At 38.7% G+C, this 19,573-nt stretch overlaps 2 protein-coding genes across 2 annotated transcripts in view; one reads left to right on the forward strand and one right to left on the reverse strand.

Annotated features, from left to right (window-relative positions):
• Window positions 1-530: 530 nt before the first annotated feature.
• On the reverse strand, window positions 531-1,570 carry LOC309695826 (uncharacterized protein). Its single transcript, XM_082516739.1, has 3 exons — window positions 1,345-1,570; window positions 1,141-1,258; window positions 531-1,009 (listed from the first exon to the last, which is right to left on the reverse strand). The coding sequence occupies exons 1-3, from the start codon at window positions 1,444-1,446 to the stop codon at window positions 849-851; spliced, it is 381 nt and encodes a 126-aa protein (XP_082372865.1). The 5' UTR covers window positions 1,447-1,570; the 3' UTR covers window positions 531-848.
• Window positions 1,571-12,632: 11,062 nt separating this feature from the next.
• Window positions 12,633-19,573, forward strand: part of LOC309695819 (uncharacterized protein) — a 79,922-nt gene continuing 72,981 nt past the window's right edge. The window contains exon 1 of the mRNA XM_082516728.1: window positions 12,633-12,647. The gene's annotated coding sequence lies outside the window, so the exon portion shown is untranslated. The remainder of the gene's footprint in view (window positions 12,648-19,573) is intronic.

Below are 19,573 nucleotides of genomic sequence, written 5' to 3' on the forward strand. Positions count from 1 at the left end.
TGGCAAATGTTAAGAGCGATAGGGGAGGCATGCAGGGGTGACTGGCAACTGAGAACTAAGTGTTACAAAAACATGTGACTACAGGAACCACTAGAATTCATATTGCTAGTCTAACTAGTTAACAAATATTAAAGCGAATAAAGACCAACCAGGTTGGAAATCTCTATAACAACAGTGTTACGAAGCTACAGTAGCATTGCTGCTGTCTGGGTGTGTCCTGTTTTCCTCTCTCTGTACTCCAGTGCCAACCACTTTCTCCTGTAGAACCAGTGCACAGCTGGCTCCACTCAGCAATCACTCACCCTTGCAGTATAAAAACTGGGGAGAAGCGCTTCTTTCTCTCAGTGGGCCAGCCTTAGTACTGAGGTGAGCATCAGTGTCATTTTGGGCTTAGTTTGTGGTCCGAGTACTGAGCTGTTAAGGAACACCTAGTGATGGGCAGATGAAGCCCCATGAAGCACTGAAGCTTTTCATCCAATTGGTTCACCCCAACGCGAAGCTTCATGAAGCTTCATTTGCTCTAGCAGGACACCTACTGGACGTAAAAATAATAGCTGGCATGAATTTGAAGAGTGTGGCATTTTGCACACAGCCTGTAAATGTCAACAACAAAAGGAGTGTGTAAAACATGTATATTGTAGTGATGGCAGTATACTGTGTATATTTATAGTGGCAGTATGGGAAATGATTATTTGGAAATGCTTGAAATGGAAATGATCATTTACTGTGAGGTGAGGTGTGGTTGGGGTGTGGACAGTAGTTGTGCTTTTGTAACGTTGAGGTATGGACAGCTACACACTGAGGCTTTGAGCCTCAGTCCTGCCTGTTCACATTTTATTCTGTAAAAACTAAATTTTCACTGCTTTTACGACCTTTTTAGTGGGGAGAACATAGCTAGGATTTAATGATTTAACAAGTCTTTTGAATCCTTTGTCCTCCACAATGCTAAATGGCTGTGAGTCCTCAATCACCATGCTGACCAGGTCTTCATCTATTTGAGATTGTTCTCCTGAGGAAAGACAATAAAGACAAAGCACAAATATAAATATCACACACGTAACTTATTACAGTTGTATAATATTGTTATATCATTTAGTAACATTACTGCATCCTATATTATCATTGCATTTGATGGCTCACCTGGTCTTGCTCCACAATCGGTGTTCCCCTTATTCTCATGCAAAGCTCTGTAGTGCCTAAGCATGGATGAGGTGTTGTTGTTATATCCCAGCTCCCTGGCACATAGCAAACACTTCACCTTGTACAAAAGTCAAGACAGCTTAACATAAATTGTATTGCACCATCAGTATCATGAAAATACATCTTCTGTAGAAATTTACATACCTTGTTGGGAGGAATAAGATCAAAATGTTCCCTCACAGGGGAGGACATCCTCCTCTTCTTAGCTGGCTCCATTCTCTCCAGACTTTCTCTCCTCACTCTCATAAACCTCCAAACGGTCTCCAAACTCACACTAACCGCAACTCTCCATCAAACACCCACATTTTGACTGAAGTCTGAGGGGTTTATATCGCTGTCATATCTCGCGGCAAAGTTCGAACCACTTCATGAACCAGTCACGTGGTACAGCCGGGCAGCGAGGCTTCGGACGTCATCATTTTCAGCTCCTCCCATAAATGAAGCAAGCCTCGATACGCGCTTCGCGGAAACGCCCCCTCCATTACTCGACACACGCTCCGAAGCCTCGATACAGAACGTCCCATCACTAGGAACACCTATGTTGTCCAGCCCCCTGAGCAGTGTGTTTTGTTTTTATTTAATTCAGAATCTAGGCTTTGCTTACATGTTTTAAATTCTTTCTTAAAAAGGCAGTGGTGGAGCTATCTCTTTAAGATCTAAATATATATTGATTACCATGCTCATCTCCTGGCCCAATTTACAGAATGTAACCAGCAATTATACCTTATCAGAATAAACTCACATTGAAGCATCTTCTCACTGCTTCTCCCAAGCTCATTTTATTATAGTTTACCTGATGCAAGGTAATGTATGTGTATATCCTAGTGTGGTCTTACAGGTAGCTGTACCACTTGTAACATTGTGACTGATGGGAAGCAATATACAGAGAACGACTGCCACAGTACTTTTCATTTAGTTTAGGGTGTGTGTGTGTGATAAATAAGTGTTTGCGTGGCTGAGTAAGTATGCGGGTGGGCATTTACTCTGTGTGTACTGGTGCATGCAAGCATTTATGCATATCTCTGTGTGAGTGGAAATGGACAATTTGCTGCGTGACACCTGGCCATCAATCACTGTCTCTTCTCAACCCAAATGAGGTAGCATCACCGTTGCCATGTGGTGGTCGACATCACAATAACTGACATCTACATGCAGAAGTAAGAGTGCTTTATATTGCCTTTTCTGTCGATAAGCTACAGAGCAGCAGCAAGAACAACTATAAAAGAGGAACAGCAACTGGAAAGTTTTAATGATGTTCATCAGGCCAAACAAGTTTTCTGTTAGAGTACCTGGGTCATTGACCTAGTGTTTGGAGTTTTGCTATATTATTGAACTTTGTTGTTATTATTTATAAATTCTAGTCTTTTGGTTTCTATGTTAGAGTTCTTAATCTTCTGGTTTATCTCTGTGTGTTGCATGTTTTTTCTGTCTCCCCTGTCAGCTGTATCCTCTTGTCAAGTCAGCGTCTCTGTTTTGTTTCCTGTTTTACTTTGAAAGTCAGTGTCTCATGTCAGTGTTTCTAGTTTTGCTTTCCTTGCCTAGTTAGGTCTGATTTTTCCCAGCTGTGCTTCCCTTCTGTCTCCCATTCCCTGATTGCTCCCTCTGTGTATTCAAGCCCTGTATTTCTGTTGGTCTGTGTGGCGATCTCTCTCATCCCATGCTGTGTGTTCTGTTCGCCTGCCCTGCCTATCAAGTTATTTTGTATTTTCAGTTTAGTTATTTTATTTTTTTATTTTTTTGTACAGCAATAAAGCTGTTTTGAATGCACTTTCCCCTCCTTGAGTCTGCACTTCTGGTGCACCATTCCTGCCTGTTGCACACAGTACATGACATTTTCTAAATATTCATAAAGCCTTCATAGATATGTCTGTTATAGGAATTGAAGATGAATAACATTTACCTGACCTGTTGTATATTTAGTTGTAATGCATCTGCTTTACCTAAAATGACCACAGATGCAGATATGAGATATGCAGACTGCTAAACTTTTCGGGTTATTCTCCTAAATTAAGTGTTGTGAATAATTAATGTGTTGGAAACACACCTTTGTTTAAGGTCTCACTTTCATAGCAAAATATTCTTTGTAGAAGTCTGCAGTACAACTGTAGCCTAAATTTTAGGAATTTTCTAAGGACATAGTGGCCTCAGTAAAGTGGAAAAAGTTTGGAAACACTAGCGCTCTTCCCAGAGTTAGCTGCACTGAGTAACTGAGAACAAAAAGCCTCTGTGGAGGATCTGACCAAGAATCCAACAGTACTCTAAGGGGTTTTCAGAAGTCCTCAGCAGAGATGGGAATTCAGCAGCACTTCATCAGTCTGACCTTTAAGTAGAGTGTCCATCCACCAGAAATAAAAAGGCAGCCTGCCCAGTGTTTGTCAAACAGGAACGAAAACCGACAGTGTGAGGGGGGAAAAGACTCTCTCCTCTGATGTATAAAGTTAGAATATTCCTACTGTCTGCTGAGCAATTAAAAACATTATGAAATAATAGTTGCATACTTCAAAAACAAGTCACCTTTGACTGCTGCTATAAGTCTGCATCATCTTCAAAGACATAATGTAGAAGATACAAAGGTAGTAGAATGTGTACTCAACTTATATTCCACTTCAAATGTTCAAAATGCAAGAACTACTTGAGTTTTGCTCATATATACAACTACAGTCATCTATTGTCCAGTGAGCTTTTTTTCAAGTAAACCACAGGTTTTTTTTTCTCCACTGTTTCAGAATGTAAACAAGAGAGGCTAAACACAAAGCCCCCATACCATCTGTTGCTGATGGAGCTAGTGGCTCTTGTTAATACAAGCCTCACTGCAGCAGATGTACACTGCCCTCAAAAAGTATGTAAATAGTCGAGGGGAAAAAAATCATGTTTTTGTGCTTCCATTTGGAATTTGAGATCAATGCAAGACCTCAGGTCTCTGAGCAGTTTGTTTAGAGTTGCTGTCTTGCATCATGATAAAGGTGGATGAAGGCAATTCCTTCATCTACTGTTTATTGGTTTGTTCTCCCAAAGAGCTGGAATGATTGATCTATTACCAACACGGTCTGGGTTTTCTGGTCAAAGGTTGGGTGTGTTTTAACGAACTCTTAGTTGGCTATTTCTTCAGTCTCAAAAATCCCTCAGCGTGACTCAACCCTCCTGTCTAATTCATATTCAATATATTATTAATATACAATGTGTCACTTTTTATTTTTAGCTTACTTTGCCCAGTAGGGAGACAGAGACAGAAGATCAGTGAAGGAGAAGAGGGATAGAGGGAGTGAAAAATATGTCAGTGGTAAGAAGGAAGTCGAGGGTGGAAAGACAGGGCACAAACACAGAGACAGATTGATGTGGTCAGGAAGCTAATAAAAGTGACAGTATTTTGCTCAGTCTGCAAACAGGATTGGACTTCAACCCTGTGCAGTCTGTGCCTAGAGGAGGGAAATTAACAATCTGTCTGTTCGTTTAGTGACTCGTTGTTTCCTGACGCCTCCCGGGTGCCTGTTAGGAATCTTAACAAGGACAAGACATGGCAGCACAGACATAGATGGAAGGTGACAAAGAAAAACGGGATGAAACTGACATATATGCTGCACTTATTTCATGTGAGAGGTGGGCTCCTTTTCTGAGATGCAGATACCTTTACAGGTGGTAAACTACTGAAGTTTAGAAAAACAATCTACTTGACTGTTCACTTTACATGTATGAGAATTTCTTTTTAAGTGTAAGAAATGATTCATTACATATAAATAGATTCCTTTTCAAAGCAGACATATGACTCACCAGTCAAGGAAATGTATTAACATTTAGACTGCACCAAATAACATCAATTTAATAAAGTTAAGTATAACTTTTTTGTCCCCAGCAGAAAACTCACTTTTAGTCTGTGTGAATCACAGTTAAAAGCAATGTGACATTCTTTTCCTTTTCTACTGAACCCATGAAATACATTATGCAGCTCTACTTCATGTATGAAAAAGCATATTTGAAGAAGCTGTGAGCGAGAGAAAAGTCTACCCTTGCTGTCTCAAGTGCCTAAAATGAGCTTAAATTCATGAATGTTTTTTAGCTTTTGCTTTAAACCTGCTGGACAGTTCCAGCAATAGTAGACGATGTGACATATTGATGGGTTCGCTGCATTTTATTCCAAAAAGATTTCTTTTAAAAGACTCAAAACCGAAGTAGTCATTAAATTTTTCTCTCACAAGTGCACATTAAAACAAGAGGCAATTGGTTATTCTATTTTTTGAATTCAACAGAAATCCAATTATAATAGTTAGCTTTTTTGTACTCAACATGTCAATGCAGTAACAGTGTGGCTAGATCTTTTATTTTGATATTTAATCTGTCTTATATGTGTGAATAGAACGATGGAGATATTCTTGACTACACTGCTATATACAATTAATCCAAGGAATAAAAGGTCTGACTGAAATGCTGATTTTGAGCTCTTATTCAAAGTTTAAATGAAAGTATTAGTCATTTTCGATACTTTTTAAATGGCTTATACAATGTAACAATGAACTGTAATACTTGAACCCTTTGCAATAAATGACTGAAGTCTAGAACCCATCAATTTTTATCAAATGCAGCTTCCTCCCTCATGATGCTTTGCAGTAGGGTTACATATTTGTGAGTATGCTTGCCTTCGATTTTGTCTTCCTTTTCGTTACCTTAAGAAATTCTTGGGTCTTTATGCAACGTGGTTTGATCAGAAGGGAAAAGCTTTCTAAAATAGGAAGAGCAGTGGGGGAGCCAAGGCAGTAGAGAAGAAGAGCCAAGGCAGGGACAAGAAGAATTTAAATTTAAAAAAAAAAAACCTATAAAAAAATTCCAGCAATGACAGCCAATCAATTAAAACCACTAAATGTCCAATAAAAGTCCATTAAAATTCTCAGGCAGGGCAGCATCCTCACACGTCCTCCTCTCCACTCCTTCACTCCTGCGCCAACTCAGATGGGCAGAGCTATTAACTCTGCTCATTGCTGTTCTCTGCTTGACAACCGTGGTTTGCATCTCACCGTCCGAATAGATAGGACCACTGTAATCTCTTCCAGCCATAGTGCTCTTTGGTGATCATCATCATCATCATCATCATAGAGTCCTTTTGTCTGTTACATGTTGCTCTGGCAGCCATGTCACATTTCACCACCCCATGACTTGCCCCCTCATCCTTCCCGCCAGGGCCTCTTATTGGTCTTTAGGTGCAAGCAAGATTAACTCTGATTGGTCAATGGCGGAGTTCTTACATGACATGAACTCTCACGGGTGTATAAAATAGTGATAAGGTGTGATGTGTCTTCCAAGTCAAACAAAAATATAATAATAAAAGCATACAATTAAACTGTAAGAACAAAACCCCTTAATATTATTAAAAAATTACAAATAATAACACACGGAAACCCATAAAAAAAAACTTATCATTTATTTAAGGTAATGAATATGAGCTTAGAAAACAATATATGCAGCCTGCTCCTAAATATTTATGCAGTGAGATGTTTCCTTATTTATATTCTTCTGACTCTGATTATTATTCTGGTAACTAGCATTAGTATATATTGACTGGTCACAACTGCTATTTGTCTCAAATATCTAATCAGCCAATCACATGGTTGCAACTCAGTGCAATTAGGATCTGAACATGGTTAAAACAACCTGTTAAAGTTCAAAAATATAATCAGGATTGGGAGTAAAGGTGATTTAAATGACTTCAATGACTAGTCTGGGCATTTCAGAAACAAAATCACCACTTTGATTTGCAGAAAATGATCTGAAAAAGATAAAATATCTTCTGAGCACCAGTTATGTTGGTGAAAATGCCTGTGTGAAGCCATAGGCCAGAGAAGAATAGCCAGACTGCTGTTAGGAAGGCAGCAGATGGGCTACAGCTGCAGAAGACCACACAGGGTGCCACTTCTGTTGCTCAAGAACAGGAAGTTTGAATAGCTATTTGCTAACTATGTCTTCAGTACACAGCTAAAAGGCTGTAATAGTTAGAAAATTAGAAAAAGCAAGGCCTTTTCTTCACTGCTTCAAGCCTCGCGTTACGAAATTGCACATGATTAACAGGCATGTTGCATCTTATCACTACGCATATTTGGTTTTAGTGTCATTTCTTGAATGATATTGTACCTTAACCCTAACCAATCTGCATCACATTCAATGCTGTAAATGGCCAAAATGGGTTAGCATGAATAGCAAAACTGGCCTGAAGAGCTCTTTATACTTAATCCTAAGATGCTTTTTGACTTTATACCAATTATCTTGGGATAAATTGGATGTGATATCAGAGTTGGTAGGAGGCAGTGCACTCTGGTGAGAAAAAAATGATTTCATTATGCAAGAGCACTTTCTTAACTTTAGATTTAATATGTTTTCATGATCCTTTGGACTTATAAGCACCATCACAGATATACTGAAGATTTCTGGCAGTTCATAGCGTCCAGCAGCAGTGCTGTAAGTTTTATCAGCTTTGATAAATGAGGAAAGAAGACGTTCCGGCTTTCCAGCCAGTTACTATAAGCCCATTTCTTTCTTCCAGGATAGATTTTAAAATGAATACATTAACACAATTCTGCTCACTTTTTCATAGAAAGTAGATGTAATAATACGGTCTACCATGTCGATCTGGGATTATATGAAATACCAAAATCCTGATTGATTTTGAATATTTATGTGTGTGCATGGTAGTGAGATACTCACATACAGTGGACTTAAAGGTATTTTTGATTTTGGTTGCACCAACCTAGAAATCTATATACTAATGTACTCTTGATATTTTGATGTACTGCTTTTTTACTTGGGCGTTAACCAGTCCTCCCACACAGACCTGATGATGACATCACGGAGTCAGTCTTAAATACTAACACTGAGGCAGCCTAAATGTAAATGGACAGAAGGACTGTGGCATCCTCTCTGGTTCTCCTACTTGTTCCACCATTTTTCTGTTAAATTTTGCAAAAACTGGCATGAAAAACTGAGCCTCCAAATCAACAGTAGTTTTGCCAGTAGGAATATTTGCACTTTTTTCCAGATTGTTGCACACATTTTCAAAACCTAAATCAATCTTATTGAAGTATAATTCTTCCACAGCTCAATGCTGCGTGCATTCTTTCCCCATGATTAAGTAAAACAACACTGAAATGTCCACCCAGAGTATGTTCAGTTAATAAGCACAGACACAAATTAGAAAACACCAGGACCATACCCTTCTGTATCGATACAACAGTGATCCAGTGAAGCTGTGAATTATTGCCTCTGCATGTGTGACTCTTTAATTCTATTAATGTGTCATCTACAATGCCAGCAGACTCCCAACAATGACAGTGATTTATCCTGAACCACACTAATCAGCTAACCGAAGAGCTGCAGACCGGCTGACCAGATTCATTGACTGTGACAATACACAGATCAGTTTAAACACACTGGCACTTTGATGAAGTGGGGAGCTGGAACACCAACCTGGTAGTTGAGTCCAACTAAGTTAGTTAGTTTTGTAGTTAATTTCAAAATAACACATTAAACTCAATCATTGGAACCAATTAAAGAAGATCCCAGCAAGGTGTGATTTTCAAGCACTGGGAGACTCAGAAATTAAATTTCATTATATTTAATGCAGTAGTGCAATGTATTAAAATCTAAAGAAAAGAAATCTAAGAGTGAATGAATGCATACAGTGGAACTTACTGTTATTTTTAAACCAAATTATACACACAGACTTTTTCTACACAATATCAGACATGTTTCTGCATGTCTCCACATTTAAATGACCTATTTAGTAGGGGTGCAACGATATTCGTATCGATATTGAACCGTTCGATACAGTGCTTTCGGTTCGGTACGCATATGTATCGAACAATACAACATTTGTAATTTATTTTATCAACTTTCCTTCCGACGATGCTGTCTGTGTTGAGCGCTCAGTGAATCTGCGTTCGACTACTCCGCCTAGGCTGCACTGTCGAGCGCAGATCCACTGAGCACTCAACACAGACAGCATAGTCAGAAGGAAGAGCGCAGGGCAAGCTAGCAAGACACATGGACCTCCCCCACCCTCATTCAGATCTGGCGTTTGGAATTATTTTGGTTTTCATGTGACGTATGACCCTGAAGGTAAGCGAGTCATGGACTAAAGTAAAACAGTATGTTGGATGTGCCATGCAATGCTCAATTACATGGGTGGGAACTAGTGTGTTAGCGCAGTTAGCTCGTTAACGTGTTGGCCGTCTAGCCCCACACACGGGGCGATCGGCGGTAGCTCGTTAACGGAGATTTGCCGTGTTGTGGCGTTAAGGTTATTTCAACGAGATTAACCTGAAAGCACTAGTGGGAACACAACGAATATGACTGCACATTTACGCCGACATCATCCTAGTGCAAAGACCAAAACAACAAGCATGCTACTAACTTTAGCCGAGTCATTTAGACAGCTGTTAGCACGTGATTCTCCTTATGCTGCTGAGAATATAGCCCAGAAGAAGCGGATAGTATAGCTTTTATTTTGGAAAGAGACATTTCTCTGTAATAAACTCTCTTTTCCAAAGATGAGTGATTCCTCAATCAGATACAGGGCTCGCAATATCGCTAGCCCGACGTCCCGGAGCTAGCGATTTTTTTCAGTCGGGCTACCAAAATCTATCTCTTCCCTGCCCGTCGGGCTATTGTAGGAAAAATATATGTCAATGCTTTTGCATTCTTTCAGAAATGTAGCTGGGTAATTATGTCATTGGCATCGGTGAGCCACTGTCAATATGTGACATATTGAAATCGCGTTTGAATTTGCGCTTGTTTTTTTGCTTTCACTTTGCAATCCCGCGAACTGTGTATAGAGAGCGACAGCACTGATCTGTGAGTGATGATAATTTGTGCACCAATTCCTCTGACATCGTCTTATTAATCGTTAGCTTACTATGCAAACATGACAAGTGAAATCTCCCGCAGCAAGCTTAAACATGTGAGAGGTTGATCGCGCAGAGAATCGCTGAGCTTATGTGAGTGCGTGTGTAAAAGCATTTCAGTTCTGCTGAGCCAAATAAGACAGGTCAGGGTGAAGAAGTGACAGCCAAAGAAAAGAAAAGCTTACCACAAAACGGAGAAGTTATGACAAATCAGACTATAAGGCAAAAAGAAAGTGCAGCTTTATGGTTTCATGGACAAAAGAATTTCTGTGGCTGCAATATGATGAGCTAAATAACCAGGGCTGCACATAAGTGGTCCGCAGGTGCGCATTCGCTGTCAAAATAAAAAACACGCACAAGGGTTAGGGTTAAATTTAAAAACTGTACTTTTGAGTTAAAATATATATTTATAATTTTAATAAATGACAAATTAAAAATGCATGAACATTTTTTTGTATCGAAAAAATATCGAACCGTGATACCAAAGTATCGAACCGAACCGAACCGTGAATTTTGTGTATCGTTGCACCCCTACTATTTAGTGTAAGATGCAACAGCCAACCAAAGCGCCTCATAGAAAGTTGACTCATTTTATCTCCGCATATAAATCAGCATAAATCATAAAAGATCATGTCACGGTTCTGGGTCTTTGTGACCCAGCATTTTGAGGTCTTGTATTTTATATTATGGTTTATGTTCTAAGTCCTTGGTTGTACTGTTTTGATTATTGTCATTTCTCTAGGTTTCAGTTATGGTTGTCAAGGGTTTAGTTCTTATGTTTTGTGTGATGGCTTCCCTATTTTCCGTGTTGTGTCTACTGTGCCTTTCTGTCCCATGTTTCAGGTCCCTATGTTCTTTCTTCCCAGTCTGTTAAGTTTACATGTCTTGGGTTCAGTCAGTGCATTTCCTGTTTTACTTTGAAGGTCTGTGTCTCGTGTCATTGCTTCTAGTTTTGCTTCCCTTGTCTCGTCCAGTCTAATTACTCCCAGCTACAACCAGCTTCTCCTCCTGTGTCTCATTCCCCTCGTTATGCCCCAGTGCATTTAAGCCCTGTGTTTCTCTGTGTCGGTGTTGTGTGGTCCCTTATGTTTGTGTGCATTTCCTCGTGTCTTCCCTGTGCCTCAGCTTTAATGTCTCCCAGTGTAGTTTTGTATCGCTCCGTGTGTTCCTGTTATATAAAGCCGTGCCTTTTGAGTTTATCCCTATGTGTTGTGAGTCGCACGTTTGGGTCCTCGCCTGCCTACACACAGCTGCTTCCTGACAGATCATCTTTCAAATGAAAAAGTAGTATCTGTGTTATCCAACTGTGCCATAAAACCAAACCATAATTGCGTCTTTTTATTGATATGTGAAGAACAGGATCCTCGTGGCCCCTAAACACCACCTAATTCAGGACCAAAGTCTCAGTGGGTTTAATATTCTGAAAAGCCTAAAATCCACCCCAATATCTTCACCGAATTACAAATGCATTCAGCACACATCATTTTCTTCTTCACTCAACATAATGTTGCCATTGAAGATAATAAATGTAGCAGTTATATTTCCATCACCATGTTTGTGGCCTAACATCCTTTGATTACAAAGAGCACTGAAATACTTACAAAGACCATTTTTAGGCTCAGTACCTGTGAAACAAAGTCACATTTTTAGGTTCATTGTATTTTATTGCACGTTTGTGACATGGCTTTCATTTACTATTTTATATGCTCCTGACCTTGTTTTAGGCAACAAGCATGCGTGCAATTTTCTAGGAAAGTCTTTTTCCCATAAGCAGTCAAACAATTCAGTCTTCAGAGGGAAAATGCACAAGGTAAGATAATATGTTGCCTGACACAACATGTCTACAGCGTGCAGTCTCACTACATGTCAGACTACTTAATTTGACTACTTCTATCAGTGGAAGGAAGCAGTAACATATACATCCTCTCTAGGTGAAAAGCTTCTTATTTTACTCACTATAGCTTTTGACAGTTGATAAGAATTTAACTGAAGGCTGGCAATGGTTGACTTTAGTGTTCAGTACTGTTAGTCAATAAACAGCTCGTGCCTGACAACGTAAATGGTGATTCATCTCACTGTATTTTGTGACTATATGAATATGAATATAGGGTATCTGCACTTATCTGATTGCAGATAAGTGGGGTTTTTTATCCTCTACTGAAGCTTTTTTTTCTTAAACAGCAACCTATCATAGCTTCACGCATATTATACATATTCATTCTGCGTCTGAGCTGTGAACTCTCCTACAGCTGTGACTGTTAGGCATGCCATGTTGATAAAACGCACGTTATTTTCCATGAAAAAAGGAAAGAATCAAAAAGGGCATATGATTCATGCATGTCTTGGTCATTTTTTCAGAAATAGATATTCAAAAATTACTAAGAAAGAGCTTTTTAAAAAAAAAAAAAAAAAAATCATGATGTTGCAAAAAACATCAGTTTCAGGACTTACATGCAATATTATATTTTTTTATGACTGTAACTTATTATCCATATTTATTACACTTTGAGCATGTTTATACTACATACTCCTTTTAAATACACCATTGAGGTTGTTGGTGCTATTGTCATTCAGAGTAAGGGCCATGCTGTCAATCCATCCCAGAAACTCTTGTCAGATCCCAGGAGTGCTACCATGACAACCATACTAATCAGGCTGCTGCTGCCTGATTAGCATCACAGAAATAATTGGAGCATGGAGACAGGCACACACTCAGAGCAACCTATCAGGTCTGGCAAGTGTATTTGTGACTTGCTCTATCTTTATTAAACTTCATCAGCCTCTTTATTATTCTGCACCGGCAACACTAGGTTCTCTCAACACTCCTTTTGTTGATGTATGCAAATATGTAAAAATTTAAGTAAGCATTTATGAAAATGTCTAAGTTTGCATCAAGCTACCAAATAAAAATCACAGTATGAGACTTTTCCTATAGTATTTTCTTTTCTAATTTCCACTAGGCATATCCATTTTATGGCAATTAAATCAGTTTCCATCTATTAGAAGAACAAGTTCTGTACTCATGCATATAGAAGGTTTAGATACAGAATAACTGAACAAGTGTAAAGAAAAGACAACAGGGAAATTCTTGTGGCAGAACAAATTACATCTTGACTATGCAATCCATGCTTTTTACTGACCTTTGTTCCTCTTACTAAGTATTGAAAGATTCTCATGTTCCAACATGCCATCATGTAAATGGACACCTTGGTTGTGTGAGCATGTGGATTTAAACATCAAGCTTCAAGCATTTTCATTCATTTTTATAAATGTCTCGCTTTGCACATTTGACCTCAGAAATGTTTTTAACTTACATCCACACTTGTAATGGTTGAGAAAATGTCTGAACTTGTGAAGTTAAGCTACCTAAGACCTTCTTTTGGATACTGTTCAAAAGCATTAGGGGTTTTGACTGAATGTCTTTGGGCAAGCTTTTCTGCTAAAGAATATTTCTTCTTTCATATCAGCTAGGCTCAAGCATATTAATGAAAACCCCTGACGGGCTGAATTAATCTGGGAAGTCTTAAATGGAAATACAAGAAGAACATTTGAGATGACCCTCATAATATTATTTTGTTTTTCTTTTTTTCTTTTTTCAAATCACAGCAAGAAGGAAATAACAGCTCTGAAAGCTTTTCTGCAAAATCTATCATAACTAAATTATATACAGAAAGCAAGGACAAAATTAACTGTGAGCGCCATGCATACTGTAATCCATGGATTTGTGTGGTGTCTTTCCTTTGAGCTCACTGCATTACTAAAAAAGCAGCACATAAAATGTAAGTGCACAAATTCAAACATAAGTAGAATTATGTGTAAACAATGTATATTAAGGATGTCCGATACCGATACCGATATCATAAATTTGGATATCTGCCGATACCGATATGAATCCGATATAGTGTTTACAGCCGATCGGAGCGGGCACGCTCCATTTTGCGTAACTATTTTTAAATCCCGGTAGCTCTGCAACCACGTAAGCTAGCGCAATAATTTTTTTTTGCATATGAAACCAGAGGAGTTGTACTTACATCTTATGCCATCAGCTTGTCCTAGGTCACAGTTTCCTTCCACATATAGCTTTGCAAAAACTGCATAAAAATCACTTGCAGCAACAAAAACATGATATTCCAGAAACACGCTTCGCCGATCGGATCAGCTGTTTGTAACACTTCCTACGTCCATCAGCGCGAACTATCACATGACCGCGTGACCTGCCCGAAACCGGAAGTGACGTCATTTTGCGGAAATGTAGTTTTTTTACGATCGGGGCCTTATGAGCCTATACTTGTGTTTTAAAAAGTTATGTTTGAGTTTATGACTTTCTGTGTCGTTTCTGGGATGCTTAGGACTCATATTGCACTGCTGGAAATAGTTTATTTTGATGCATATGCTGTTATTTTGCAAATTTGCACTATAATATTTATTTTCGTTTTTCCTGCAGTGTATAAAAATTGGTGTATTTCAAAAATAAAACTATGAAGACACTCAAAATAAATTTCCTGTGGTGGGAAACTAGTTTGTGCAACTTTTTTGTATTTACAGTTTTGAGGAATGAGCCTCTTAAATTTCTCTAACTAGAAATATATGTTAAAAAAACAAAAACGATTTTCAATTTTTTTGTAGTTTATTGCACTTTTTTGCAATTTATGTAATTACTATGCACCTAATGCAGACATATTATTAAAGTTTGGGCTATAATGGTTGTATTGATGTATAGCAACTTGAAATGCTCCCAAAAAAGCTGATCAAGCTTAAACGTGCTGCTGTTGTTCAGCCGCTGGTTTCCTCTTTCTGGTGCAAAGTGGGCCAAAAGCAAAGAAGAGAGACGGACTCGAGACAGAAAAGCCGATCAGCTGATCATTAAGCAGTTTCATGATTGAAGTAGCAGCAAGAAGAGGCAGTCGCTTGTTAAGCTTAACGCAGGAATGCTTTACAAAAATTCAGAGATGGACTTACACACTTGCTTTACTTCTCTCGGGATAACTTTGTCGGAGATGAAATGCTGGGTTGTTAGCTAAGCTCCAAATGCTCTCCAGACGCATGCAGGTCCCGCATGCCACAGCCGACGTGATGCATACTGCTCCGACGTGCTAACGTTCTGAGGTGAGATACGGCGTGTTGCAAGTTTTGTGAGGTGCTTTCGTGATATTTAATGGATCGGATTACATTTTTTATTTTTCTCCGATATCCGATCCAGTAATTTAGGTCAGTATCGGACCGATACCGATACGTAATATCGGATCGGTCCATCTCTAGTACAGACACAAACTACAGACACACATAGTGGCTAATCAGTGCTAATTTACAGACTAACAACATTGTGCTTCTCGTTTGATGAGGAACATTCTACAAGCTACACAGTATATGTTTATTAGCTACATACTCAAAGTTATAAGAAGTGAACTGCAAATGGAAACAATATCTGGCTCTGGGTGCTTTTCAACAAACCTTGTGGTTATTAGGGGAAGGCAGCTTAATATAGCCTCACATGCCTACTGTAGGGTGTATGGTGTCTTGTAAACCTTGTGGTGTTATTCACAGAAATATATGAATTTACAAACTTGCTACAACTGAGGATAAACTATTAACTTAGTAATGATGGAAATAGATTAAAATATAAGTAAGTAATTCATAGAAAAAGAAAATCAGTTGTTGTATGCTAGCCTAAAATTTTATTTTGGGAATTTATTAAATTTGCAGTTTAGACTGATAAAGTCTTACTTGCGTGCTGTGCTTTGTAGTTTCAGTTTGGACCTAGAACATCAACATGTTAATGAAACCTTATTTCTACAGCTGAGCAGTATTCTGTCAAAGAATCCACAGTGAGACCACGAGAATGCAGTAAATTGTCTACCGTGAGGTTTTGGCCACACCAGCATAATCTTTGCTCACCACCTGGCTCCTGTGATTTTTGTCCACTTACCAAAAATGAAAACCCAATTAAACTAACTGCTGTTTTGAGACACTGGGTGGGATCCAGCATGCATTTTAGATGAATGCTGGATTCCAAGTGGAAGGGGACATAACAACAGGATTTTTTTTGTGTGCTTTAAATAGCAGTTTGAGTTTAGAAACATTTGCTTTAAAAGGTTTGTGTTAGCATCTTTAAGCGTTGAAGTTATAAAATATGATGCCAATAAGGAACACTGTAAGAGTAATAATTTATGAAAAAGTGGCAATCATTAATTAGTAATTGACCGATTATTTAACCTGCTCCCGTTATCAGTCACTGGCATCTTATTAAACAGGACATGTTGCTCTAGAAGGTATTGTAAGAGGCAGCTGAATACAAATACATAAACATGCAACAACAGCTGTTCCTCAATGAATGCACGTGAGACTTAATACTCTTCACAGGTGCACAGTTGCTGGAAGACATACAATCTTTGACATAAAATCTGCATGTGCACATATACACTCCCACACGGTCGACTGTGATCACGTGGTGTTAAACTCTTACACAGTCTCCCCCTCAATGCACTGAGTACATTTCCATGCATAATGAGCCTGGGTCACATCTGAATAATTGATAGGAGAAAATGGATTTGGGAATCCATTGTAATTTCTCCTCCGAGCAAAATAACCACCTTCCCAAAACAAGACACTGATGATAAATTTCTACCAGAGAGAGGGTTTCGGGAGATGGAGAGGGTGTGTATGTGTGTGTGAGCAAGAGTCAACACAGTTAAGTGTTAATTAAATCAATATTCACATTTACCTGAAGCAACCCGTGTTGCCCTTCACACTTCCTACCTTTGCTTTTCCTCTGTTTCAAGTCCATACATCTTTCTCCATTATCTTTTCCTACCCACCTTTGTTCCCACTTGCTCCTTTCTTCACCATCTGAGATTCTGTTTTGCTCTCTGTAGTGCTTTTAACAGATTCTGCAGTTATAGACCCACAGTGCTCATCCAGGTAACTAAGGGTATGGGTAATATTTCAGGTCTGGAATTTTTGGGAGCCTTGTGTGGATATTAGCATTTTATATGCTGAGCTTAAGGCTCAGTTTGAGCATTCCTTTCAGTAATCAGTTATTCCCATGTAAATGGTTTGACAGCTGTGTGTGTGAAACAAACAAGCAGCCCATTTATTAGATCCTTGCAGTAGCTTCCAGTCAAATAAAGAAGTGAATTTAAGGCCCTTCTTATTGTCTCAAAGATCTAGGTCCAAAACATGCCAGCGATTTCTTTGTATAGTGCAAGCGTGCTAGATACCTCAGATCTGCAGAGACTGCTCAGTCAGTGTTGCCCAGAGATCAAACCAGGCATGTGGAAATGCCTTTCAGCAGTCTTCTGGTAATCTGCTGTAATCAGCTCCACAAGGAAATCAAAAATACACCAAATTTAGCAACTTAAACTAAACAAAAGACAGTTCTTGTTTTAAGAATTGTAACACAAGTTTTTATGATGCTTTTACTTACTGTCTGAATTCTAATATAAACTTGTATTTTATAGCTTTTAGGCTTCTTATCTATTGTCTGTAAAACTCAGTTTTATTAAGATTTTAATGACTCATAAACAAAAAGCATTTGGGAAAATGAAAGACAGGCTGAGACATGCATTACTGTGGATTAAGGTTAAAATGTTATTACAAACATAATTATAGTAGCACATCTTTTATGTTTTGGATGTATTTCAGAGGGAAAACTCTAAAGCACTTTATATTAGATCATAATGCAGGTTGTAAGCTTTGCAATATGTTACAAAAAGATTCAGCTGCATTGCAAAGGTCACCAAGGTTCACAGATCACTGCACAGAGACCTGCCATCTTCAGAAGTTTTCTGATGACTCTGCGGTGGTTGGATGCATCAGCAGGGATGATGAGACAGAGTACCGGGCTGTGGTCGACTCCTTTGTCACGTGGTGTGAGCAGAATCATCTGCAGCTCAACGTGGCAAAGACCAAGGAACTGATCGTGGACTTCAGGAAGACCAGGAAACACTTGACCCCTGTTTCAATCCAGGGGGTCAGTGTTGACATTGTGGAGGACTATAAATACCTTGGAGTACACATTGACAATAAACTGGACTGGGCTAAAAACACCACAGCACTTTACAGGAAGGGCCAGAGTCGTCTCTATTTTTTGAGGCGACTGAGGTCCTTCAACATCTGCCAGAAAATGCTGAGGATTTTCTATGAGTCTGTGGTGGCCAGTGCGATCCTCTATGCTGTTGCATGCTGGGGGAGCAGGCTGAGGGTCGCAGATGCCAACAGACTTAATAAACTGATCCGTAAGGCCAGCAATGTTGTGGGGATGGAGCTGGACTCCCTCAAGGTGGTGTCGGAGAGGCGGATGCTGTCCAAGATAAAGACAATGTTGGATAACACCTCCCACCCACTCCATGACATGTTGGTCAGTCACAGGAGCTCGTTCAGTGAGAGACTGAGATTACCGAAAAGCACCACTGAACGACACAGGAAATCATTCCTGCCTGTGGCCATCTCCCTGTACAACGCATCCACTTAACACACTGTTTGCTGCTACAACTACACATGTTTCTTTTCCAACTATTTATTTATAAGTGACTTATGTATGTATGTATGTATATATATGTATATATTGTACTATTCTTAGTTAGCGTATTGTCTGTCTTGTCTTAATGTTGGTTTAAAATGGAGCACTGTAACAAAAAATAATTTCCCCCAGGGATCAATAAAGTATTCTGATTCTGATTCTGATGAAACATTTAATAAAATGTCTCATGTCCATCCTGCAGCATAATCAATAACAAACTTGCACAAAACATAGTGCAAACGTGCAAAGGTATATACTGCGTGTGGATATTCTGCAGTTCTTTATATTTGCTTCAATAACTTTGAGTAATTTCATAAATACACAGCTTATACTATACACCAACAATGAACTGCATTCAAAAATATTTAAACCCCTCAAAAGGCAAAATATTGTGAGAAATCACTTCAGCTAAAGAGATAAAAGATAAGGTTGTGTATAGCTCTATAGAGAGAACTTTGAGACCATAATATTGGGCTTTTTAAAAGCAATAAAAATAAACCCAGTTTTCTCCCAAAAGAAAGGCAGTAAAAAGAATTCAACCCGAAAATCAATGTTTTGTGGAGCATAGTTCTGTCTTTATGACCTAAAATAAATCTTTTTGGTATTTTCTCCCAAACTTTAATTTATTTGAAATTCTTGTCCATCTCTTATGAATAAAAAGCATTTAGCCTATTAATATTCTCTGGTTTCCATGGTGTCACTACTTTTTAATCAAATTGGATTCAAAATCAAGATATTGATTTTTGATATATGTTTGAGATTATCGTCCTTTTAGAAAGTCCAGCGATGACACAGTTATAGTTTACATACTGAAGGCAATACATTCGTCTTCATACTGGTCTGGATTCCTGTCTATGTCTATGAAGCTTTCCACATAAAATTCCTGCAGCAGGAAAACTACTACTGCTGATCTGGTACTTTGTTTTGTACAGGGCTCAAATGTTTCCACTTCTGTGCATTAGCAGTTATTGTA

This window comes from Aulonocara stuartgranti, assembly GCF_965226115.1.
Source record: "Aulonocara stuartgranti genome assembly, chromosome: 19".
NCBI classification, from domain to species: Eukaryota; Metazoa; Chordata; class Actinopteri; order Cichliformes; family Cichlidae; genus Aulonocara; species Aulonocara stuartgranti.